This window comes from Bos indicus, chromosome 5, assembly GCF_029378745.1.
Source record: "Bos indicus isolate NIAB-ARS_2022 breed Sahiwal x Tharparkar chromosome 5, NIAB-ARS_B.indTharparkar_mat_pri_1.0, whole genome shotgun sequence".
Lineage (NCBI taxonomy): Eukaryota > Metazoa > Chordata > Mammalia > Artiodactyla > Bovidae > Bos > Bos indicus.
In genome coordinates, this window is record NC_091764.1 from 26,158,204 (window position 1) to 26,183,290 (window position 25,087).

At 53.8% G+C, this 25,087-nt stretch overlaps 2 protein-coding genes and 1 long non-coding RNA gene across 3 annotated transcripts; 1 reads left to right on the forward strand and 2 right to left on the reverse strand.

Annotated features, from left to right (window-relative positions):
• Window positions 1-2,097: 2,097 nt before the first annotated feature.
• On the reverse strand, window positions 2,098-5,694 carry HOXC11 (homeobox C11). Its single transcript, XM_019960411.2, has 2 exons — window positions 5,013-5,694; window positions 2,098-3,737 (listed from the first exon to the last, which is right to left on the reverse strand). Exons 1-2 carry the CDS (start codon window positions 5,692-5,694, stop codon window positions 3,505-3,507), a joined length of 915 nt encoding a protein of 304 aa, XP_019815970.2. The 3' UTR covers window positions 2,098-3,504.
• A 6,965-nt stretch (window positions 5,695-12,659) lies between these two features.
• LOC109559022 (uncharacterized) lies at window positions 12,660-16,788 on the forward strand. The gene is made up of 3 exons (XR_002180702.2): window positions 12,660-12,893; window positions 13,368-13,501; window positions 14,722-16,788. It is a non-coding gene; the product is annotated as an uncharacterized lncRNA (long non-coding RNA).
• Window positions 16,789-22,340: 5,552 nt separating this feature from the next.
• Window positions 22,341-23,933, reverse strand: HOXC12 (homeobox C12). Its single transcript, XM_019960014.2, has 2 exons — window positions 23,327-23,933; window positions 22,341-22,579 (listed from the first exon to the last, which is right to left on the reverse strand). Exons 1-2 carry the CDS (start codon window positions 23,931-23,933, stop codon window positions 22,341-22,343), a joined length of 846 nt encoding a protein of 281 aa, XP_019815573.2.
• Window positions 23,934-25,087: the final 1,154 nt, after the last annotated feature.

A 25,087-nucleotide genomic window follows, 5' to 3' on the forward strand; every position in this document is an offset into this window, starting at 1 on the left:
CGGCCCCTTCTGGGACACCTAGAACCTGTGGGTTTTCTCTCAAAGGTGCTTGATGGGGCTTTGTGAATCTTCTTTCAAGTCTCCCTTGCCTCACCGTCCCCCAGCAACCCCAGGTCTGAGCGACAAAGAAACCCAAATTCAAGACTGGCCCCAACCCACTTTTCTTTTCAAGTCCCCCAGGTTCCCCCAGCACCCCTAAAGCCCATAGTGGGAGGGGGAGGGGCCCAGAGTGCTCTCTCAGCCCACACCACTTAATACCCTTGTAAACTCCCACGTGCGCTATAAACTTGGATTTTTACAACCAACATTCCTCCTTAGCTCCAGGAAACTTTGAACTCGGCCTCGGGTTTATTTACTGGGGTGGGGGGAGGGGATTGGGGGTGCTGGGAGCTGAGAAAAGCAGGAGGAGAAGAGGGGGGAAATGCAGGCAAGGGGGTAATGGAATGGGGGTCTGGGGTGTGTTGGGGGAGCCGAGACTATCCACGGCGGGTTTGTTTACTATTTAGGGCGGAAGCGTTTTCTAACACAGGCCAGACTGGGTCGTTAAGGGCGAAATGAAACTGGGTTTAGAGGCGCGGGGGGGCGCTTTATGGCGGCGTCTAGACGAGGCTCTTTTGTTCCCAGGCAGCGCCGCGGCTGGAGGGGATTACCCGAAGAGGTTGAGCCCAGAGTGCCCCTGACCGGCAAGGGCGGGGTTGGACATCCCAGGGGCCCGGAGGTGGGTTTGTTTGGGGGACAGAGACCTCTTTTTTCCCCTAACTTTTAGAGGGTCACCCAGGACTGGCAGGTTCCTGGGCTTGAATCCTAGAAGCTTTTGTTTTTCTTTCACTATGTCACTCTGCGTTTTCCTTCAGAAATCCTTCTAGAGCCGGGGACCTTTTCTGAGCTTCACAATACAGGGAAAGTGGTAGCTTTGGATTTTTAATATTTTCCTTCATAATCAGGAGCCATTTGGAGATTAGTATTTTGCTTTATAAACAGGTTCCTTCTATAGCGTTATCGTTATCTCCTTCCTATTTTATTGGAAACACAGCCGGCAGGTCAATATCCCTTGTTATTACTGGTGGACAAACACCACACCTAGAGAAATCTCTCGTATTTCTGTGCATACGCATGAACACGTGCAAGCTCACACACACACACACACACACACACACACACACACACACACAGGCTTCTCAGCTGCATTGCTGCTCACATTCACTAAACACCCAGAGTGCTTACACACCTCGGAGGACACGAGCTCTAGATGTGCATGTGGTCAATTCTACTCCACACTACAAGCAAAAACACACACATAACATCCTTTTCATGTGCACCCATAGGCATCCCAACTTAAATATTTGTGTGCAAGCACAAGAAAGGATTGTGGGGCTGCGTATAAACCCCAGTTTGCCAATTTCATCTCAAGACCAACATTTACAAACTAGAGATTCAGATACCTCTGTCATCAAAAATGAGAACCTAGATGCAATAGTCAGTCCATAGTCGTGGTGCTTTTTCTTTCATTCAACAGAGTTGTTATTGACAAAAAAACATTTTCTTTGAATTACAGAACAATTCCAAAGAGAAGGGAAAGATGAGAGAATTGCTTCCAAATCTCAGCCCCCAAAGAACGAATTTGGAACAGAGACCACCAGAGTGCCCTCACTGAACGCGCTGAAAGGACTGTGGTTATCTTTATACAGAAGAAACATGCAGCAAATATAGATGGGTGTGGCGACGGTCTCACAGGTTACCTCCTTCCCCAGAGCCCCACCCCAAGCCAACCCCTTACAAAATGAATCTCTGGGGCTTTCTACTCTGGGAAACCAACGTATAAACATCAGGGTGGCCAGCCCCAGTCTAGGGTCTTGTTGTGTCTGGACGAACTGGCCATTTGTGCTTGAGGGGAAGGGGCCCAGCCCCACCTTCCCACCCTCGGGGACCAGCGCAGAGAGGAAAGGTGGGGGCTGGCTTTCCCCCTTCTCCCCTCCCTCCCTCGAAACTGTATATAAAAATTCCAATACAGTCTTCTCATGGTTGAGGGGGAGAAAAAAAGGAAAACCGAAAACCCTACCCTCGACCCTACACATTTAACTGCGACAGACGGAGACATCTGGCAGGAGGGCGGTGGAGCCAAGAAAATTCCTATAAATTTAAATTCGATGATGGTTACAATTAACTCCACAACAAATGTGTGCTTAAACGGAAAGCGGAAAGCATTGCTGGGCATTTGGACGAGGCTTGAGCAGCACGTGAGAAAGGACAGCTTTGAGACTCACTGTGGAAAGTCCTCAGCCTGAAAGCTGGAGGAAGCTACCGCCACACTCCTGCCCCTGCCCGTGGAAAGGAGGGAGCAGGCCCGCTAGCTCTGGCCTACTTCACCTTCACATGCTCTGCCCGCCTGCCTCCTCCTCCGCCCGGACAGCACCGAGGGTTTTAAGAGGAGAGGGGCTAATAAAAGGATCAAATAAAATCATAATATTGAACAGAATGAAATATCTTTATTTGCCACAAAAAAAAAAAAAAAAAGTCACAGCAATCCCTCTGGGACAGGGAGCGAGCCGGATGGGGACTGCACATGTACACACACTCACGCACATGGAGATGGGTGATTCCAATCTCATTCCAGGCCAGTCCTACCCACACCCCCTCAGGGTAGAAAGAAATGCTTGTGAAATTTATTTACAAAAAATTCAGGCCCCAGCATAGGGGAGGTGCCCAATCCCATCTCCCTATTGCCTCTTCCACCCTAATCTTTTTTATTTTTTTCCTTAACAACAACAAAAAAAAGGAGGTAACAAATGCATAGACTATAGCTATAAATTCATTGAAGTGGGGCGCGGCTAGGAAAAAGATTAGGAAACCTCGATGCACCAGTTAAGAAATTTCTAAAGAGGGTTCTACACCTTCAAGGGGAGAACAGCTAGGCTCGGGTGGGGCCTGGGCGTAGACGGAGGTAGGACACGAGTTTGCACACCTAACACCAGGTCAAAGGAACAGAAATTTCACAGCAAGGCGGGGTCACATTTAGCTGCCCCCTACCAATGGAGCTAGGTGGGGTAGGGATGGGGAGCCCAGGAAGTCTCCCCTCGCAGACCCGGTGTCCTAGCAGATCTTGTCACTTGGGCAAGGGAAGGCTTTTAGTTCAAGGATTGTTCAGTTCAGGCGCCCACTACTCTCGCCCCTCCCCCACCCAATTCGAGCAGCAAGACATGGTCGCGAGGTGTGTTTTCTTTTAAATAAAGAGTCTTGGCCTCGGCGCCAACGGTGTCCACTCGCCGTGGGTCAGACACTTTCCTTCATCCCCCATTCCAGGCCCTGTCCCTGTCCCACATGGAGTCAGACCAAGGTGAAGGAGGTTGTCCAGAAAGACGTGCGGGAAACGGCAGTGGGGGCCAGCCCTGGCCACAGTCCAGTTTTCCACCCGCGGAAAGTAGGCGAGTTAGAAAATAAAAAATAAAAATAAAATAAAATAATTTTCCCCTTTCCCCCCTCCCCTCAAAAGGGCCCAGTCTGCGGTTACAGCAGAGGATTTCCCGAGAAATACTGCAGCCGGTCTCTGCTTAGTTTTTTTTCTTTCATCCTTCTGTTCTGAAACCAAATTTTCACTTGTCGGTCCGTCAGGTTCAGCATCCGAGACAGCTGCAGCCGCTTCTCTTTGTTGATATACACGTTGAAGAAAAACTCTCTCTCCAGTTCCCGGATCTGGAATTTCGAATAAGGGCAGCGCTTCTTGCGGGTGCGGGGGGCGTCTGGAGGGGAGGGGAGGGGGCAAGTGCGAGGAGAGGGGGAGAGAGACACGTGAGACCCTGGCGACCCCAGCCCCCCGGAGCGCTCGGCGGGGCCTCTCTGCCGGCCCCACCGCCGGGCAGCCCTCCCACCAGGCCGGCCGGGTCTCCTCCCGCAAGCGCGGCGCTGGGCCGAGCCGCGACCCCCAGCCTGGGCGGCAAGCGCGTCCCACTTCCCGGGCCACCGCGGGGGCCCGTGCCCCCTCCCCTCCGGCGAGGGCCGTGGCTGTGGCGGGGTCTTCGGGAGATGCGCGCCAGCCGCGGCCAAGTGCGTCCCCAAGGCCCCCCGCCCGCTCAGCCGCGCACCTCTGCCCTCCGGGTGGCTCTAAAAACCCACCCCCACTCCCCACCCCCAGAAATGTGGGGGGACCGCGGAGAACAGGCGCAAAGAAGTGCGATCCGGCGAGAGTCACTGGGATGCGGGGAGGAAGCAAGAGAGCAGGCACCAGAGACACCCGAGAGCCGCTTCCGGGGGCCCTGGCGCCCCGGGACGCCCGGCGGGCCGCTCCTTCCCCGCGGCCTGGGCAGGCCGGCGCGGAGGCCGCGGGCCGCAGGGAAACGCCAAGCCCCAGGCCTGGAGCAGAGGGGAGCCCTGAGCCCGCCTCGCCCCCACCCCCTGTCGCCGCTGACCCTCGGGTCGCTCCGAGCCCTGCTCAGGGACCCGCCAACACAGAGTTTGAACATTTCAAAAAATAGTTTTTTTAAAAGAAGCAGAGCGGCCCTGGCTGGACTCCCCGGGCTCCAGCTCTGCTCCAATGCCTCTCTCTTCCACCACTCCCCCTCTCGGAGTTTCTCCCTGTCTTTCCCTTGCCCTCCCCTTTCTCCCCCTCCACCCCTCCCCTCCCTCCCACCCCCAACCCCGGCCGCGGGGCTCCCCATCCTTCCTTAAATGCTCCTCTAAGTTCACGATCAAAGTTAATATTGCCCGCGATGGTGGCGCTTTTAAAAATTTCACAGACCGAAGGAGATAACGGAGAGGGGGGTTCACCCGGCTTTTCCAAAGAGCCCTTTTCCCTCCCTCCCCACCCCTTCTCCATCGTAAAAAGTCGAGTCGTTGGGAGAGAGGGCTTTGTAGGTTATAATAAAATCCTTTGAATGCTTATAAAACTCCACATAAAATTGGACTGACCCAAAACACGAGGCCGTCCCCGCTCCCCTCGCCTCCCCCCTACCCTCGCTCGCCCTCCCTCCCTAGCTCCCTCCCTCCTGCCCGCCTGCTTCCCGGCCGCTGCTACCTACTGGGGGCGGCTCCCTTGGCCGGCTCCTTGGCCGCCGAGTGGGCTGAACCGGACGAGCTGGGATTCGTGTTCTCCTCTTCGGCCTCGGCCTCGGCCCCCGCCTCAGCCCGGGACGCCAGTCCCGAGGCTGGGGGCGCCTCAGGCTCCCCTTTGGCCTCACCCTTGCCCGGGCAGGGGGGCTCGGCGGGCGGGTCGCCGCCGCCGCAGTAGGCGTTGTCGAAGAAGCGGTCAAAGGCTTGGGGCAGGACACTGTTCTTGTTGACTGAGGAGTAGAAGCCGGCGGGGGCGGCGTGCGGGGCGCTGGGGTGGTGGTGGCCGCCGTAGGAGCCTTCGTTTTTCATGAGGATCTCGGTGACGGTGGAAGGAGGCAGGCACTCCCGGTGCATGAGCTCGTCGGCCGCCGCATAGCAGGAGGAGTAGCTGTTCCGGGGGTGCCACTTGCCGGAGGGCTCCAGGCCGTAGGAGACCTCTCGGACCGGGGGCACTTGGGCCGGGTAGGGATAGGAGATCTGACGAGAGGGGGCCTGGGGCAGGAAGGAGGAGACCGTGGAGAACTCAGGCACGTAGTAAGTGCAACTGGGCAGATAGAGGTTGGAAGCGCAGCTCCCTCGCTCGCCGAAATCGGCGCCCCTCTCCTTGCGCGACGGCGAGCAGAAGTTGCCCAGGTTGACCGAGTTAAACATCGTTCTCTTCTGCCGGCTCCAGATGGAGGTTTTGGACCAGGTCTAGCGAGGGGGTAAAATTTGGGAAGGCGAGATGACGCGTTATCCGTCTTAGTCTCTCTCCCCGAGCACGTGATCCAAAGTAGATATTGTCATATATCAGTTCGGAGCACTTCGCAGTCGTAGGAGGGGTTCTCTCTTAGGTAAGATGGGGACGTTCAGGCGATTGGTTTGCAAACACCGCAGAAACATTATGAAAATCAATTGCAGATTTGTATTCGTTTTGCTCTTGACACTCCCCTCCTCTCCATTCCACAGAGCGAGCAAAGGAGGAGAGAGAGAGAGGGTTGGGGTGGGGTGGGCAGTGGGATGGGCGGGGGCGGTGGCTAGGAGGGGGTAATTGTATTTTTTTCTAGCTGCTGCTCTTTTTTTTCCCCAGGATTGGGAGAAGGAGGAGGGTTCTCACATATGGGGGGTCTTGCCTTCTCCCTGAGATCAGCCCAAGACAGAGGTGGGGATGAGGACCTCTTTCTCCACTGCCTGATTCTTCCAGAGACGTGAATCTTTCCCCCCAACTCTCAGGGACTCTTACCCCACCAACCCGAAGAGAGTCAGTGCCTGTTTACAAGACTTTGAAGAAGTCGATTCTTTTCCTAGCCCGGGCTGGGTATCCAGACTCGTTTTCCCCTTTGGAGGGACTCTTTGGAAGGGTATCTGAAGTTTCCCAAAGGTGAGGCGGCCCAGCAACCAGCCAGTGTCCCAACTTTGTCTGGCTTGCTGTGCTGCTGGCGGCTAGGGACTCAGATTAGTCATAAACAGTGGTAAGCAGTGAGCCAGCCGCCCAGCCGGTGCCTGGCGAAGTCTGGGAAAAACCTTCTCTAATGTTGTGTTAAATATTTAGTATGAGAGAGTGGCCCTGGGTGAATATTTCATGCCTGCCTTTATTGTCAATCAATGCGCAGAAAGCTGCATCCACAGTGGCTTTTTAAATTTCAACCCCCAAGAAAAAGGTTGCAATGAGAGTCCTACGTCTTCTCTGTTGGGGACCCTTTGGATTGGGTGCTAAGTGTCAGCTTCTGCGCAGTAAAGAAGCCCAGTGTTGGGTCTAGGTAGGATATGATGGGGGATCTGGGTTTGGGGGTGATATCCTTGAATGATTTGGGTGGACAGTATAGATCTCTGGGACAGACCAGTAGGGCAGTGGAAGGGAACTGAGGACCCTGGCAGGCTGCCCAGGGCCAGGGACCACTCCCTAATGGAAACCCCCAGCCCCACTTCCCCCCTCCCAAGGGGTTGCAGCCAGACCTTGGTGGGTGCCTCTTTCCTGTTTCTCAGCCCTGCCCTGCCCTCCTCCACATCTGCCAGCCTCCTAGATGGCTGTGACCCAAGGGGTGGACTCAGTGGTTCTGCCCTCCCTTGCCTGCCTCCCTTCCCTCTGGGCACCACAGGACACATCTGGATAGTTGAAAATCAGTTTATTGATGGGTTCTGGACTGGGTACCAGAGCAACCGCCCACGAGCAGAAACCAACCGTGCATCTAAAGAGGAGCCAGCAGAGTATGATCTCTTCTGTTCTGTTCGGTCCGAGGGTTGGAGGAGGGAGGAACTGAAGCCCCCAAGGACTTAGTCCATGCACTCTTAGGAAAAGCCAGAAATGGCCCAAACCTTCTTTTAACCCCTAACTCATGGTTAAACTTGGTTTCCACTTAAAAAATATTATTTGTATTTGATTTTTCTTGATGAGTTACAGAGGCCCCAATACCAGACAGGGAAGGTACCAAAAAAAAAAAAAAAATACCTTGACTCCAAATACAACCCCTCCAAAGTCATTCTTTCCCAACCCTTCTGCCTCCTCAAATCTACTTTAGTGCAACACCTGGGTTGGGACAGCCTTGACCATGGGTCCTGTTCTTGGGGTGGCTCTGGCATACCCAAGGGTAGGCCTCTGGGCTCCCTTTACCCATTCTTGGCTGGGCACTGCTTCCGGAGCCCTCCTTTAGTTCTGGCCAGATCTTAACTAAGGGCAAAGAGGAGCTAGACTGGAGTTTTGCTAAAGAGTAAGCTGCAAGAAAAAAAAATCTGTTGCTTTTCCTCTTTCCTCTACCCCTTTTTATAGGGTGAACTGGGGCCAGCGTTTTTAATTATAATGATGGGGAACTATGGGCTATGGCTTTTATGGGGTTCGTGCTCTCCTCATTAAACTCGAATTTATTGGAGGCAAAATGCTCCCCAAACAGTGATAGGAACTGGCAAGAAGGAGGTGAGAGGTACCCCTATCCCTTGCAGAGGTGTGGATGACGGCTCAGAGTCTCAGCCAGGGCTTTCCCCACTTTCCCCCAGGGCTGTGCTTCCTCCCCCATCCTGGCCTCCAGGGCGCTGTGGGGCCCAAGCCCCCAAGGCACCGCCGGGCCGACAGTGGGGAGGGGGTGCACTTCCTGTGAGGAGACAGCTGTGGGCCTGAGCACTTGAATTTGACCACCAAAGTTTATTCCAGGGCCACCATAAAAGTGAGCCAGGCGGCTGCAAGGAGCTGCTGGCGGCTCGATTTCCTTGAAACAAAAAGAAAGGCAAGAAAGAATGTCAAAGGAGTCGATGTTCAGGAAACTGTGAGATCTTCCAACAGAGGCTTCTGAATATTAATATTCATCTCCCTAAAAGTAAGGCACAAAGTTCAAAAAAATGTTTTTTCTAGTTTTGGTCTGACTTTTAATTTTTCAACAGCTTAGAAAAAGTCCCAACAACAGGAGGTTGCTACTGGGGTCAAGGAGAGAAGGCCGTGGTGGCTGAAGTCAGGAAGATATTGGTGAGCAAAAGTGCCCAAGGCATGGGCGAGCGGCCTCCCTGCCCAGTCCTAAGTCCAGGCCACCCTGAAGCATAGGCTAGCCACCTGCCCTGGCCTGCATCCCTGGGCATCAGTGCTTTCCCTGAAGTGAGACCCCAGGTCACTTCCCAAGAGCCTTGGGCAGCCTCACTCCTCAGATTGGAGGTGGCTGGCTTTCCCCTCATCTCATGGGTGCCTGTAGCCTCTCCTACTGGAGACCCAGATTTCACCTGAAATCCTCCTCAGCGGGGCCATCCTGCCAGCCCCACTGAGGCTCTGGGTGGCCTCAGTCAGCACTGTCTGCCTGCATGGCGGCTAGCGGGCGGCTGCGGTCTGGGTAGCTGCCTCGGTACTCTGGCCAGGGCTGCGACAGATACTAGCACCCTTCCCTTCCACACGCAGACATCAGAAGCGGCTTCAGAAGGGCAGTATCTTCGGATCCCAGCGCAGCACCCCCCACCCAGTACTGGGCCCCCTTGCAGCTTGTCCACCTCCTGCTGAGGCTCAGGAGAGAGTGGATTGTGGTCGGGAAAGGGGCCCACTCCCACAGATCAAGAACTGGGAGGAAACCTCAGGTTGGAGCAAGGGGGCCCTTAGGGCTCTCAAGTCTGTAAGATCAGTCTCTGTAGAGTCAGTAAAAAGATAAGCAATCAGCACATGGACTCCCTCCGCGGGTCTGAGACTGCCGGGCAGGCAACGGTTGCATCCTTTTGGGCACAGCTCTCTCCGTTAGAGCAATGCCACTGATTTTAATAATCCTTTTAGTGTGCTTGGGGATTTTCAGCCCAGCAGTTTATCCTGCATCCCTGGACACCTCACACCTCCAGCCAGGGAACTAGAAAGGAAAGGGACTGCCAGTTCCCAATACTCATCTCTCCTCAACCCAAGCCCAAGGTCCTAACTCAGGTCACCTAAGAGGACATGCTGCTCCGAGGTTCCTGTGGCCTCTGGAGAGGATGAGGGGAGGGAAAAGGGCAGCCCCTCAGCCCCCGCGGCCCCACCCTCTTTCCTCCGCGGAGGGATTGTCCTGGGAGGCTAGCAACGGCGACCCCATTTCTCCCCATAAAAGTCCCATTTTATGAGCCAGTTTCACTGGCCCCCTCAGCAAATGCTCTAAAATGAAGGAAATGTCTTAAAAGCAGTCTGGAAACGGAGTCACAACCACTGGACCTTGGTCTCCAAATTCAGCTGCAGCAGCACACACACACAAAATGCCTTTTCTAAGCAGGATTGCCCTGCCCGGCCACCCACCACCAGGATCTCCGACCTCGCGGCGGAGCGGAGGCCGGGTTGGCCGAAGCCGCCATTCCCCGGCTTTAGCGCCTACTTAGGCTTGGACCCAGTCCGCGCAGATCAAAGTGAGCTCGCGGCATTTTTATGAGATCAACTTCAGTGGCTCTTTACTTGTAATCAGACGCCTGGGTAGAAAATGCAAAAGGATACAGCCCATCAATCCAAAAAGGAAAGGGAGAGAGAGAGAGAAGGCGTGGGGTGAAAAAATTCAGGTGACACGTAGCAAGAAGATTTGGGTCACCCACAAAAAAGACCCTTTGCCTGCAGCAAGAATGGTTTGAGGGTCTGTCCCAGCCTCCAGGCCCTGCCATTTCTCCCTGATTTCAGGAGCCAGGAAGCCTGACTTGCCTGTGTTCTGAAGCCTGGTCCAAAAGCTTCCACACTGTGGACCTGCCATGGGGGCCGAGTGCGGCCGCTTGCATTCCCTTGACCGGGCCTGGAAGTCGCCTTCTGCTCTAGATTCAAAGTATGTCCCATTTTGCTGCTCCCCTTTCAGCGGTCTCCGTGGTTCTTCTGTCACTACAGCCAGAAGTTGAGTTACAGGAAGATTCGCCAGAGATTTATCGCCTGGCCCCAAACTTGGAGAGCCTTGTTGTCATAAACAGCCATCTATTGTCTAGACTTTTATCTCGGGGTATGGATCATGCATTATTGAGGCTCAGGAGACTCGGGGCTGACTATGTGGGGTGTGTGTGCAGCCCCCCTGCCCAGTAGGGGCTCCTGGTGGGTAGGTTTAGCAGGGGACGCAAATGTGCATGTGCCTTGGGAGCTGGGCAGGTTCACCTGAGTGTCCCAGGGTGGGAGCTGGAAATAGGGAAGGACTGCCTGTGCCTGGGAACATTCTGGTACATGTACTTGTGTGTTGGGTGAGAATTTGTCACGGTATGCTTTGTTTCTGGGGCATTTTAAGTGTTCCTGTCTGGGATTTTGCGGGTTTTATTAACCTGCATCCGCTTGGCCTGTTTATGTCTCTTCGAAGCAGATCATCTGGTGTTTTTCAATTTGGGGCCCATTGTGTGTGTGTGTGTGTGTGTGTGTGTGTTTAGCTTCTCCGAGAAAAAGGGTTTGGGTGATACCTTTCCAGTTCTTTTCCCTCAGATTCCTGCACCCACCCGAAATCACACCTCAACCTCTGCCTTCACCACAGCATCTGGCCCTGCTCCACTCACTGCCAGTCCCTTGTCTCCCCAGTGGCTACCAATTTTCTGTGGCAGGCACAAAATACATTTTTGCAGGATAAGGTCTGGCTATCTCTGTATTTCCCACATTAGGGAAAAGTCCCAGCTCCTAATAAACTCCCTCCCTTCCTAGGGCTCCCTTTCCCCGGGCTGAGGGAAACCTCAGAAAGGGCTTCCCCAGTCCATTCGGTCCTTTAAAAGTACTCTACACAGAACTCTAGAGAGTGCCAGAGAGGGCCTGCCGCTCCTTCCCTGGGGCTTCCTGGCTTCAAATGTCCTTACCCTGGCCACCCCCTCAGCCCCCAGAGCCCAGGCAGTAGGAGGCCTGCCCAGATTAAATGTCCATAGGAGAGACACTTATCACCTTAGAGCTCAGGGTCAGAGGCTGTTTTTGAAAGCCAGGCTCCTTTAACACCAGCAGAAATAATCAAATCCTCCCCCTTTGTTTTTCATTATCAGAACACAGGGTGGGAGGGCTGCCGGAGGCGGAGGCCTGGGAGCTTCCTGACCACCCTCACTGCTCCTGGCTGCTCCCACCTGGACCCCAGGCCCCACTTCAGGTTCCAGAGAGCCCTTAGGTGCCCTCAACCAGGTAGGCCAAGTGGGAGGGGGCTGATCCTAGACGCTGATTTTTCAGTTAAGAAGGGTGTAGGTGACAACCAGAAGGGATTTGTGGGGCATCAGGTTTAACCAGAAGACCGCCATCAGGGCGTCCCTCCCTTGGCTATTAGAATTCCCATGTAATAAGCAATGATTAGACCTAAAAAGGGCAAGGTGGACGCAGAGCAGGCAAAAACAGAAGTCCTAGATAGAGGTGAGTCCTTCACAGACACCTCCACGCCATATTCTCTCTCTCTCCCCCGCCACCCTCTCCTAGTGCTATTCTGGTACCCTGGAGGGACCGGGCCAAGGATTCCACTTCAGGCTCCTCTCTCTGGCCGCCTTTCTCCCCTGAGCCCGCCCGCTGCCCGCTGCCTGGGCCGCCGCGGCAGCTCCGGAACTCGCTTTCCCTCCGGCCCGCCGGCTGCGGCGCCGCCTCACTCCGTCTGTCTCTGCCTGACTCCTTCCATCCCTGCCTTCACACCCCGCCGCCCCCACCTCTCAGACCAACAGACATCGAATGCCCTTGTCTCTCCGTACCCAAGGCCTAGGCTCAGCCTGCTCAGCGCTCGCGGATCGCCGCCGCGCCACCGGGTTCTTGCGCTTCGCTCCCCGTCCCCCGCTGCAGCCTCCTTCTTTGCTAGTTGCTGGGTTCAACCGCTTCTCTCTCTCACTTTCCCGTTTCTCCCCAAACCCTTTCCGCCTCTGGATGTGAGAAATAAATAAATCCAAGTCCCCTGCTTCATCAGCCCTCCCCACTCTTGCTGCCTCACTTCCCCTCCTCCTTACCGAGTGTACCGCCTTGTTTTCGAAGGAAATCTGAATAGTCAGACATCTAAGCTGTAAATGAACTTTTTTTCTTTGTGACGGCTAATTTTCTCTCCAGTTCTCCGTCCCATTCCGCTTCGTGGTAGCATGAAAGGGATTTAGAAGTCTGCAGTATTGGGAAGAGGGAGTGGAGAGACGGAGCCCAGAGTTACAGACGGTGGCGAGAGATACGGAAGACGGAGAGATACCGAGAGAAAAAGAGGCACTGGGGTGGGGAGAGGGAGGGAGGGAGGGACGGAGGGAGGGGGAGGGGGCCCCAGCTGGCGGGAGCGGAGCCAGAGAGAAAAGGAGAGAAAAGTTTCCCGGAGTCATCATTAGTTGACTTCTGTCCACTGCTTCCCCCAGCCGGCCGAGCTCACCCCCAATAAAGGAAGGAGGGGGGTCTTTATTTTTTTTTTTTAAGGCCCCTAAGACTCCAGTGTTTACAAGACCAGAAATGCCACGGCCACGTCCTGGCAGAAAGAAAGGCTGAAATGGAGGACCGACGCCTTCCTTATAAGGTACGATGCTAACTTGACCTTCACTTTGTCATGGCGCCCCCCGCCCACCCAGACCTCTGCAGGCAGCCAGGCAGCGCCCAGGCGACCCTGGCCGTTGCCTCCCTGCTTCCTTTCTTTCTCTGTCAAATGTCTCTCCTTTTCTCCCCCCCCCCCCACCCCTCACTTCCTCCTTCCCCCTCCTCTCCCTTTCTTCCCCTTTTCCTGCCCTTTGTTTTTTACTTTCTTCCTTCCTTTTTCCCCCCTGCTGTTCTTCTTTCTCCCCCACCCCCCTTTCCTTTGACTCATTCTTTTGATTCTTGCCTCTGGTTTCATGGCTTCCCTTGATTCTCTTTCCTAGCCTCTCTGATGCAATCTCATTCTCTCTTCTTTCCTGATCTTTTGAATCTCAGAAACAGGAAATAATATTTTCAATACTCTCCCATCCCCACCCCAACTGACCTCCATGGCCCTCGCCTGGCTTCTGCCCCCATCCAGGTATCCCTGAGGAAGAAGGACCAGGAAAGAAGGCGAGTTTGGGATCAAAGGGGCTTCATTCTGGGCCCAGTGCCCACCTGAAGATGGCAATGAACTTGGAAGACTGTCTTCCTTTCACTGGCCTCACCTGCCAGGTCTGTGACCCTAGGGGTCTTGAACTGAGGGTGAAGCTCTTGTTTGGGGGGGGGGGTTATAGGGAGAGCAGAGACCTCTGCTCTTGAGACTTAGGGAAATGTTTAAGGAGTAAATTGCTGTTTACCTTTCTCTGAGCTTTCAGCCTGTAAAATCCTAGATATTTCACTTAAGGCATTTGGGGAGGGAATTTAGAGAAATAGGGATTTGGATATTCCCACACACATAAAAATAGAAAAGAGATAGATTATTCAGGCCTTTCTGCTTTGCTTCTTGTTGCCTCCCAGGCTCCAACAAAGCCTCCAACATTAACTCTAATCATATCTTGTGTGGCTATAAAATAAATGATATTATGGACACCCCTATAATTATCTATTATTCGCTTACTTGTGATAATTACAATACTGGATGAGGCAGGTTTATGCAGACAAAGTAAAGCCAAGGAAATATGCTGAAAAATGAAAGTGAGACTCTGTCCATTCTTGAGTGTGTTTCAGAATCTGTAAGCTTGCCAAGGACCTCCGTGGTTTAGGAGTAGCCGTCTTGTAGGGGATGGGTCATATTGGGAGACCCTACCACCTCCTTTCCCCCTTACACCCCCCTCTCCTCCTCCTCTGCACAGACACCAGAGAGGATCAGACCATCAAAAGGAAATGCTTTCTCTCACCCCCTACAATTATCCGGATAATTGCATGAATCCTTCCTTGAATACTGCTGGGTAGTCAGGTTGAGATTTCAGCAGGAAGTGCAAGGGACGGAATTCCAAATGGGGGAAGCTGAGAGAGCCTGTGTTCTTACATTCCTAGACTTTATAGTTCTGTCTAGTATTACATTGTTTCTTCAGGCAAAGATCTTTGTTTGCCTTCAGTCATATTTCTCCCTTCCCCCTCCCTTTCTCTCTCTCTCTCCACCCCCCCCCCTCTTTTGGTCCCTTTAAAGTAGATTCAGATCGCTCTCTGCTCTTAATAGATGACTATAAAACTAACATTAATTCCCCCCTGCCTACTAATATCAGTATCTCTCTGTTCAGTATCCACATTGGTGAGAATAATGAGAATTAAGTGCTGCAACCCAAACCAGCAATTACATCCTTTTGGGGGGAGGGGAATGTTTTGTTGCTGTTTTTGTTTGTTTGTTTGTTTTTGTTTTCCTTTGGGCTTATCTAGGGGTGTTTACTCTGCTGAGAGATAAGCAGGGGTATCTGTAATATTATTTTTACAAGCTCATTGGGGCCTGAGCCAGTATCAACTTGGTAGAAAAAGCAAGCTTGAAGCCAGAGAGCGAGCCTAAGGAGGGAAGAGAGCGCCAGACGGAGATGAAAAAGGACTACGCAGAGAAATGCGGGGAAAGGAGAAAGCGGCAGGTTCCTGAACAAACGTGGTGGAGGGCAAGACAGGCACTCATGGACAGAGGTTTATGTATCTTTATTTTTTTCTAATTTTTAAAAACTTGAGGCTTGATTTTAAAAAGGGAAAACTCAAGAACGGGGGAGGGGAGAGGGACTTATTCGAGTCACAGCGTTTCAACCCTAGAAGGGAAAAACACTGGATACACCGGATCCTCGGTGATCTCAGTCTCGGGTCACCTCGATCCTCGGTCCTACATCGCTCTGGCTCCTACATCGCTCTGGCTCCGACCTGCTGCTGCCCCACACACCCTTGGGCTGGGCCCTCGAAGTGCCCCTCACGGCCACCAGGGCTTCCTTGCTCTTCTTATCATCTCCATCTTTATGACGAGGCTTGTTAACAAGACCTGCGAGCTGGCCACGTACATCTATCTCCGCGGCTCAGGCAGGCTCAGCCAAGCAGCGGAGGGTGTGAGGAGTGGTGAGGCACTAATTAATTGATTCCTTTGGACAGTAAAATATGGCCGCATCTACAGGAACCCATTGACTCAAAAACAATATCTGCTGGGTGTGAGTGTATTGTCTGTCAAAGAATTTTTCCATAGGCATGTGTCAGATAGTCCCGGATTTTTAGCTACTAAAGAAGGACCCAAGTGGACCTAATTTTTAGGGGATCAAATCAGAATTTGCTCAGCCCCCCAAAATGCTTTAAGTTATCACTGCCTCTGGAAAAGCATTGGGAGTGGGTTTTGTTGAGAAAAACTTGGGTTATGGGATAAAATTTCCCAGTTGCTTGGATAGACCTAGCCAAGATTGAGGTTGGAAACTGGAGTCCAGGAGCTGTGCAGGCCAGAGTCCTCTTCCTGGTTGGCCGGGCAGAGTGGAGCTGCTATGAATTAGAGAGGAACATAGAAGACAAGGTCCGGTCTTTACTTCATACTGCTTCCTAGACTTGAATTTTGAAAGTAAATTTTAAAAAAGTTAAACAATTCTCACCCTTCAAGGAGCCCTTGTATGCCCAGCACACACTCAGAACCTGCCTGTTACACACCTCTCCTGGCTGCTGCACTTCCCTAACTGGCAACCCAGAGTAACTGGATATTTAAAGTAGGTCCAGAAGAACAAATGCTAAGATAGAAGGGGTAAAGTAATTAGACAATGCTAATTCCATGCAGGCATGACTGTGCAGTTAGACCCTGCTGCAAACAGGACTTAGGGCTCAAAATATAGACCCTGACCTCAAACAAGAGAGGCAACAGTTAGAGACAGGAGACCACCGATATAAATAATCCATGTAGATATAGAGGGGGGGTTGAAAAGACAGAAATAATAGAAAGTATGGAAGGATAGAAAAGAACTTCTGCTGATGGGGAATGTCATTGCTAATGCTTGGGCTTCCTCCTGATACTGTTTTTAATGTTGGCCGAGAAATGTGTACTATAAATACAATACTATGTGAACCCAAAGTATGTACTTCAATGTATTTGGTACACATACAACATGTATGCAAATGTAATTCACAGAATATATTTTTCATGTACTGAGTTGGTATGCATTTTGTGTATATATAATAACATGATATATTTTCCATGAAGCTTTAAAATGTGGATATATTAATAATAAGACATAATACTATTAATATCTAATATAATTATTATCTGGATGCATTGTCCATGTACTGATTTTATATGGCTTTTAGAGTGTATATACTGATGTATCTAAATAGGTGCAGGACTGTACTGTCCCTGTGCAAGTGCACTGTTTATACATGTAAATGAAATTTTATATATGATGGATATACATGCTATATGTAATCTTTTTTCAGGAGGTTGCTTTCCCATACAATAGATGAGTGCCTACGTTTGTATATTTTCTAGAGATATATATTTTCCATTGCCAGAATGTACATGTAATATAGATCTCTGTGCATTTTAGACTGTTTCAATATGTTGGTTATATGGGCAGTATGTCCAGGCGTACATTTTGTGGAACATCTTTTCCCTGCTCCGAATGTGGACTATCTTTCACAGGGAGCTTTTCTAGCAAGAACTGCCAGTGAGTTCCATCCGCACAGACTGGTCCTTGAAGTTCTCCACTCCAGATCATGAAAATTGATAAACCAAAGGCTTGTCTCGGAGTATCCACGAAGCGACTCACGCTCAGAGAGGCGAAGTCACCCCCAGGCAACAGGCTGGTCGCACTGCCTAAAGGTCCTCTGTGTTTGATCTCTTCCAAGCCTCGGGTGCCAGGCTCCGGCGGGGCAGCACAGGCTTTATTTAGGAGCCTGAGGTAGATCCGCCGGCGGTGAGGAGCCCGGCAGGAGGGCCGGCCGCCTCTGTGCGGACGCCGCGTGCCCAGCAGAGGGAGGACATTTGGGAGAAAGGCCTCGTTCCCGCAGCCTGGCAGCGTCTGGGACTCAGGCTGCTCTTTGAGGTCACCCACAAACCCCCGGAGCGTGTCCCCGGGCTGGGGCTCGGGGCTGATCAGCTGGGCGGGTCCGGGTCTTGGCGGTCTCCGCGGGTCCGGCCAGCAGGGGTCATCCCGTCATTCGCGGGGGCCGGCGGCCCTCGGGCGGCGACTGGCGCTGTTGGTTGGGCTGGCAGCTACAAGGGGCGGCGGGGCCGGGGCTGGGAGGCGCGCCGTATTTCCTCTCCTTGGGATCTCGGGCGCCCAGGATCCAAGGTCGGGTCAGGCGCTCGGGGAACTGGACCGAGGTCCCGGAGCCCTGTCCGCCGGGCCGGGGCACGGAGCGCTCCGGACGCGGGGCGGGGAGCGAGCGGCCAGGCGCCCGTGTCGGCCACCAGCGGCCGGCGGGTCTTTGTCTCCGGGATTGGAGCGGCGATCGCTAGCTCGGCGCTGGGCTGCGGTGGTACGCGGCGTTCGGTGGCGGCGGGCCCGGGACGCACACTTCCCCGCGGAAAATCGGCAGCTCCTTCTTGACGGAGGCAGACACCGTAGGGCTGCCGGTCGGGCCAAACACTCGGCGTATACGCGGCGGTGAGGTCCTCAGCCTGCAGCCCACCTCGCGCTTAATTACGCTGGAACCTTCGGCGCCTCCGTGTCCCCGCCGCGCAGAGAGGGCTGGGGGCTCCGGTATGCGTTTCCCACACGGGTCGGGGGCCTACAATCCTCTCCTACTTTCCGGGTAATGGCGGGGAGGATGGGCGGAAGCTCTGGCCGGTCCGGAACACAAGGTCCTGGGGGTTTGTTTTGTTCGAAGATGGGGCCGGCGATCCCGGCTTGGCTCTGGGTCTGTGCCATCGATCGCGCCGGGTTTCCGGCTGCATTAGCATCCGCAGAACCAGGGCTGCCGGCCCATCTTCCGTCCGTTCGATAGTGGCTTAAAATACTCTAGCTGCGTCTACTCAGCGCAAGGTGTAGAACTGGGTGATAATCAGGGCCAAATACACAACTTATTTGAATGGTATAAGCTTACACATACACAACAGTGAAATTATTTTTTACCGGAGTTATCCAGATAACGCTCCCCTTTTCCTGTCCCTCAAGACCCAATTAACAGACACAGGATGCTTTGTCTTAAATCAGTGGAGTAAATTGTAGTTTGAGGGCTTAAACCAGACAAACAATTGCAAAATAGATGCAGTCTTTGCCCAGATACAGAGCTCAACTGCACCCTGGGTTATTTAGGCTGTGGCTCCAACCATGACCTTCTGTTTGTCCAGGAGAGCCAAGGACTTGTTATTTAGCCATTGGGAAGAGGTTATAGTGTTTTTTTCTTCCCTGACAGCTTCCCCAGTTATTAAGTCTCGGGGCCTGCATAGACAACACCCAACAAGGAACCTTTTCTCTCAGATCTGCACTGTCTCTGGGAATAAATCAAGGGAATAAGGTGAAGGTCAGTTATTCCTGACCTTCCTTCTTTCCTATTTAGCCAGAAATGCTTTCTCTGTTAATTTCCGGTATAGATGAGGGTAGTCTCTTTGGGATTTAGGACCCTCTCCCCCAGCCTTTATTTAGACCTAAGGGCAGCAATCCAGTCCCTCCCCCCACCCACCTCAAGGCTTCCAGAAGCTATCCAGCCCCCACCCTCCCCTGAACTCTGTGGGCCCTTTATATGAGTACCCCCAAAGTTTGGGATCTCCTTCCTGCCTGAACCCCTCAGATGCACACTCAGCAGGGGATTGGGGCAAAGGGAGGATGGGATTTGGTCTGAATTTGGTACTTTTTCTAGTTGCAGGAGTGAAAAAAGGAGGAGAGAAAGAGAAAGATTTCAGGGCAGGAGGCCTGGCTCAGGAGGCTGAACTCTATGGGGGCTCCTGCCATTCTGGAGCAGGCCCAGGAGGGTGGAGGGGTAATGTGGAGAAGACTCCTGACTGGAGCCTGGCTGTAAGAAAGGGAAACGGGGACCAGAGGCTCATGGGTGGTGGAGGCAGAGGGAGGGTGTCCCATCATCCATAAGGAAGGAATGAGGTGGAGGTGCAGAGGATCATGGGCCCAGCTGGGACTAGACTCTGGCCCAGACCCGAGCCCCTCTCTAGCATGACCTGAAGGGGACCACGGCTGACAGGGATGGAGCCTATATCACCGGCTTCAAGCAGTCTTTAGTACCCTGTCCAGTCATCTGACAGTGCACCAGATGTGCTCTCACAGTGAATCCACAGAGCTAGACGTGTGGACCCACCAGCCTCTGCCCTATACCCCATGGCACTCTCACCATCCCATCTCCTACCCTGGCTTCACTTCTTGGAGTTCCTGCAGCTCAGACTTTGTTTCTGTGGTCCCACAGGTAGTGTCAGCCTCCCCCAGGCTGTCCACATGATTTGTACAACCCTGTGACTCCTCAGATATCCCTCTCCTCCCCACTCATCTACCATCCCTCAATTTTCTTTCTGCTAGTAATTGCTTGGGACTGGAGATGGCAGCTCATCAACAGATCTTGGTTGATCGTATATTTTTGTTGCCCATGCAACCGGCTCTTCATTATTGTAGGTTTATTATTTTTATTATTCATCTGAGCTGGAGAAAATAAAGTGGGTGAACAGCTAGGAGGTTGGGGATCTCATTCTTTCTGGGCAGTGGAGACCATGTGTAGGGAGCCAGTTTAAATTTTTTTCTCTCAAAAAATCACATCATCATACCATCATGTTTTAATTATTATTAATATGATGAAGCAACTCTGTACAAGGACAATATAAAGGGAAAACGTGCTAGAGACAGACATCCGCATAGGAGGGCACACTACAGAGAGCTGGGGAAAGAGGGAGAAAGGGCATATACCCACAAGGGTCACTCTAGGTACCAGCAACAGACACAGACGAGGACACAGAGTAACAGACGCTCACAAAAGTCAAGTTTAAAGCGACAGGAAGAGAATATTGCATATCTTTGTTCCCCCACCCGTTGGAGCATTCTGGTATCTCTTCTCTATTAAGCTGTAAGAGTCAGGCTGGAGTGGTGGAGCTCAAACCCAGCACCCCAGAGGCCAAGAGGTCACAGGAGGGGCTCAATGAAGGGGTAGATAGGTGACCTGGCAAAGAGGGGAGTGCCTCACACCCAGGTCCAGCCCACAGGGGAGTGCGAAGACAGCTGGAAGCCTAGTGATTTTTTGCGAATTTGTACATAGGTTACTGTTGGTGGGGAAATGTGTCAGGTGCCCAGTGGGGGATGGGGGTATGTGATTGTACAGGCTACTCTGCAGGGCTGAATTTGGGGTTTTGAGTCTGCCCGCTTGCAAATACAGTCAGGAGAATGGTGGAGGCCCAATGGTGTACTGGGCAGCTGTGCCTGTTTGTTCATGCCTCTGTACAATCTTGTGCAGGGCCTTGAAGCTGGTGGGAGAGTGCGGGGCCCTGTGGATTGGCTTTCCAGGATGTGGAAGGAGAGACTCTCCCCAGGTGGGAAGAACTCCAAGCAAGCAGCCCAGTTTCACACCATCCAGGCTGGGTTTAACTCCCATCATTTCCCCCCACCCCACCCCGCTTCTCATTCTCTGCCTCCTGGCAAGGCTGGGTCAGCAGATGGGAGGATGAGGGACTCTCACCAAGAGGAATAAAAATGAGTGCAAGAAGGCAGGCCAACTCCCTCACTGCTTCTCTTTCTGAAGCCAGCCTGGCATCTACCCAGATGGGGGTGGGCCGCGGCGGAAGGGGGCTATGAATAAAAGGCTCTGGGCGGGTGAAGCCACTCTCTGGCCTACAGTGGGTTTTGGGGATGTGCCCTTCCCTCTCCTCTGGTCCTCCTAATCCACGGCTTCTTGGCCTGGGGGCGGAGGCACCGGATTTTCAGACAAAAGGTGGACATTGGGGAGCCGGTGGAGTGAGGGGTGGGCAAGAGAGAAAGGAGTTGGGTGGGGGGCTGCAGCGCCCACCTCCTTCATTGTCACCAGCCTGGGAAACCCGGGCTGAGCGGGGGCCCTCTGCGGCCGGTAGCCCCTTTTAGGGGCGGATTCTCCTCCCGCCTCGTAAATTATCCTGGTCCAGCCTCTGGCTGGCCGTGACCATGAACGCCAGCGGGAAGAGAGGATCTGCTGCGGCTGCCAGAAACTCTCTGGGCCAATCAGTGCTGCGCTTCGCAGCTCCTTCTTTTACAGACTCCCGGGTTTCCCAAAGAGCCAGGTGGGGGTCCCTGGGGTGGCTACTGAACCTGAGACTGCGTCTGCTCAGCTCTCAGTTCCCCTCTTGCAGCTTCTGGTCCGCAGCTGCCTGGACGGCAGGGAGAGTGGATGGCAGCACACCTGTCAGCGAATGGGCGCAGGGGCCTCGGTGCAGGGGGCTGAGGACCAGGAGCACGGTTGGTGCGTTCGGGTAGCCTGCTCTAAAGGGGACCTAAGGCTGATGATCACCCCATCCAACAGCCGGCTCAACAAAATGCTCATGCCTTCTCATGCCTTTGCCTGCTTGGCGTCCAGGCCTGGAGGACCCAGGCCCCAGCAGACTTGGGCACTGCTGACCATTCTGTTCTCTCAAACCACACTTCCTCCTATGTTTCCCCACTTCCTCCTGCCCTCCCAGAGCCACCCTGACCCTATCCCCAATCTCTGCTGATACTCCACTCTCGCTCCCTCCTCTTGGCCAGTCCTAACCCAACAACTGCAAGCTCTGAGAGCACTGGTCCCACTGTCCCCACCCTGGCCTACTCCTGCAGGCAAACTGACCAAAGACCATGGAAGGAAAATGATGGGAGGGGGTGTCTTAGTCACCTTGCCTCCAGATCCTCAGCCGGAGGCCCAAAGCCCCAGTCCCCGGGGTCAAACTAGCCCCTCCCCAGGGCCTCAGCCTTCCCTTCCCCTACCCCCTACCTGCAGCTGTGGGCTTCTTCTCTCCCTGGCTGGGTTCTTCCCTTGTCTCTGGGACTTGGCAGGGTCTGCTGGGGGTGTGTGGGAGGGAACCACGAACAAAAGAGATAAGAGGATGTCCAGGGAGGACCTGCAAGAGACGCCTGGCGTTCTAAGCGGGGACTGTGTCCCAGGCAGCACCCCCTGTTGCTGTCCGCCAGAGACAGGCTCAGTCTGGGGCTGGCACCCGTGTCTTGGCCCCCTAAAAGAAGGAGAGAGCTTGCTCCCTCAACAGAAGTCTTTTCTTTTTCATTCTGCGGTTCTGAAACCAGATCTTGACCTGCTGGTCACTAAGATTCAAGCGGTCTGAGAGTTCCCTCCGGCGCTGCCGTGTGATGAACTCGTTCACCAGAAACTCGCCCTCCAGCTCCGCCAGCTGCAACTTTGAATAGGGCTTGCGCTTCTTCCGTGAGCGGCTGTGGATCGGGTACCAGGGCGCTCCTGGGTGGAGACGAACCAGCAGGGTTGACCAGAGGACCAAGAGATGACAAGCCCCGTACCCTCGGTCCTTCCCAAGCCCCTTTCACCTTGGCCTAACAACCCACGCCAGGCTCTTCCTCTCCTGTTTTGCAAAGATTCCCATCCCCATCAAGTCCTCAGCCTTCATCAATCTCTTCTTCACCTTTCACTCTTTTCTCCTGGCCTCCCCAACCCTACTTCTCAGTGCCGCATCCCAGAACCTTCTAGATTCTTATCCTCTCACTTCTCCTCAAACCTCTTTTTCTCCAGGATATCTTGGCCCCTTCCTCTCACATCCTCCAGAATGGAGTCCCTGATCAGTTAGAACAGACATGAGCTAGTGACAAGAGTAAACCATATCCACTGGCCTTTCTTTAAAAAAAAAAAAAAAAGTAGGGAATGGGGCCCTGTGGGAAGGTGGAAAGAGAGACCCTGGGCAGGCAGGGATCATGCTCTGGGTCCCCAGCCCCCAGGCCTGGAAAAGTCTGTCAGAATCCCCGGTCTCCGGAGCTCCCTGCCCCCTCGGCTGCAAGCCAAGCAAAAAGGGAATCTCTCTAGTTCTTTTATGGGGATATTTACATGTTTATAGGCCTCCCCCTCAACTCTTTTTTTTTTTTTTTAAAGAAGCGCTTCCTCACCACACAGTCTGTCACCCTAGGCGGCCCTAGCTCAGTCCAACACTGCCCGCCCGAGTGAGACGTCCCGTCCGGAGTGGGCCGAGGTCCTTACCGCTGGCCGCGAGCCCGCCGCCGGGGTTTAAAGGCGATACCAAGCTTCCGGGGTCGCCCGCGCCGGCGCCCTTGTTGCCCTCATTGAGCAGGGACGAACTGGAGTCGGATTCCAGCGACTGGCACGAGGGCGGGTCGTGCGGGGGTCCCGCGCCGCCGTCGCCACCGCCGCCGCCTGCCGCGTAGTCGTACTTGAAACCGAGCGCTGGCGGCCCCGACGGCTCCAGCGGCAGCAGCGCTGCCCCGGGCCCGACTCCTGGGCCGGGATCGCGCCCGCGCTCCTCACGCTTCAGGCCCCCGCCGCCCTCGGCGCACGGCTCGCGGTAGTAACCCTTGCTGTCCTCCACGCGCGCCAGCTCGCACGTGCGGCCAAAAGGAGGGTTGAGAGACACCGGGCTGCCGAGGTAGGGCTGCGGGTAGCCATTGCACGGCTCCGCCGACGGCCAGGGCAGCGAGCACACGTTGTCGCGGCGCGGGTAGGACAGCGAAGGCAGCCCGGGCAGCTGCGCCCCGGACGCGCGGAAGTTGGGAAAGTAGAAGGTGTCTCCCGTGTGGATGTTCACCAGCGGCCCCACAAACCCGGGATTCAGGAGATTATGCTCGCCCATTTCCGCGGGGCCCGACAGGCAGCTTCTACTTTATTGCTATCTGACATTAAACATAGTTAAACCTGCACCGGCCACCCATTGGCCGTCCGGCTCACGTGGGCGCCGCCGCCAGGGGGATGGGTGGGGACAGAGAATCCCCCCACCCTGCACCAACTCCAACTTCCCCCTTCCCCAGTAGAGGGGAGTGAGAGTGAACGAATCGCGGGGTCAGATTTATTCGCTGGTTTCTGGTTTTTAAAAAAATCATATAAAACCTAACGCAGAGATCGAGGTAATCGCCCGACACGGGGCAAGAGGAAAAGAGCCACACCAAAAATACCCTCACATACACGCTTCTGCACCCTGAACAAGACACCTCCCCCCTCCATGTATTATCTTCTGGCCAGCAGCTGGCCAGAGCACAGCCCGTCCCTCTTTAATTAGCTCCTTTATTAACTAAAACCGTTGGAATTTACAATATATCCCCAATAAATTACTATTAGATATTGTGTCATATAAAGTTTACTGGCTGTTTAAGGAGACGGATGAGCCCTTTGGCTCGGGGTTTATTTACAGTAGAGGCGAAGTGGGGGTAAAGACAGGTTTCCCTGCAGCTGTCTCTTCCAGCCCTGTCGCTGCCAGCTTCTTTTCCCCGGCTCTTACTCCTCAGGAATTTGGGGAGACACGTGGGGTCCTCTCCCCCAGGAGGCGCTCAGGGAGGATTACTAATGCCAGGTCTTCCCCACTCTCCACCTGGGAGCCACCCAGCCCCACATCTTCATTCACTGTTAGAGGAAGAATAACAGAAGAGAGATGGAGGAAGTGGAATAAGGACGCTCCCAGCTCAATGAGGACTTCCCCATCTGCTCTTGAAAACCCGGGGGGCTGAACTACTCTGCCCCATGACTTCTGTGGGTCAGAGGGGCTTCTGGGGGGGGGGGTGCTGTCCTCTTGGAGTCTTTGCAGCAAGAGACTCTGGGCTCCCAGCAGGGCTTGGCTGGCCGGAGAGGCCCCTGATTCCCACTGTGGAGGAAACACTCACACCCCAGAACGAGCCCAGCCTACTGCTGGGACCACAGATAACAATGCCCAGTCCAGTAGGTGTGCTGGGAGTGAGGGAAGGAACACCAGAGAATTATCTTCTTGGGATTTAAAATTATATGTATGGTGCTAAC

Coding starts and splice junctions, on each gene's coding strand:
- HOXC11 (XM_019960411.2), bottom strand. CDS start 5,694: ATGTTTAACTCGGTCAACCTGGGCAACTTCTGCTCGCCGTCGCGCAAG. Junction 3,738..5,012: donor GGCCAAGGGAGCCGCCCCCA/GTAGGTAGCAGC, acceptor CCTCCCCTCCAG/ACGCCCCCCGCACCCGCAAG.
- HOXC12 (XM_019960014.2), bottom strand. CDS start 23,933: ATGGGCGAGCATAATCTCCTGAATCCCGGGTTTGTGGGGCCGCTGGTG. Junction 22,580..23,326: donor CGGCGGGCTCGCGGCCAGCG/GTAAGGACCTCG, acceptor GTCTCCACCCAG/GAGCGCCCTGGTACCCGATC.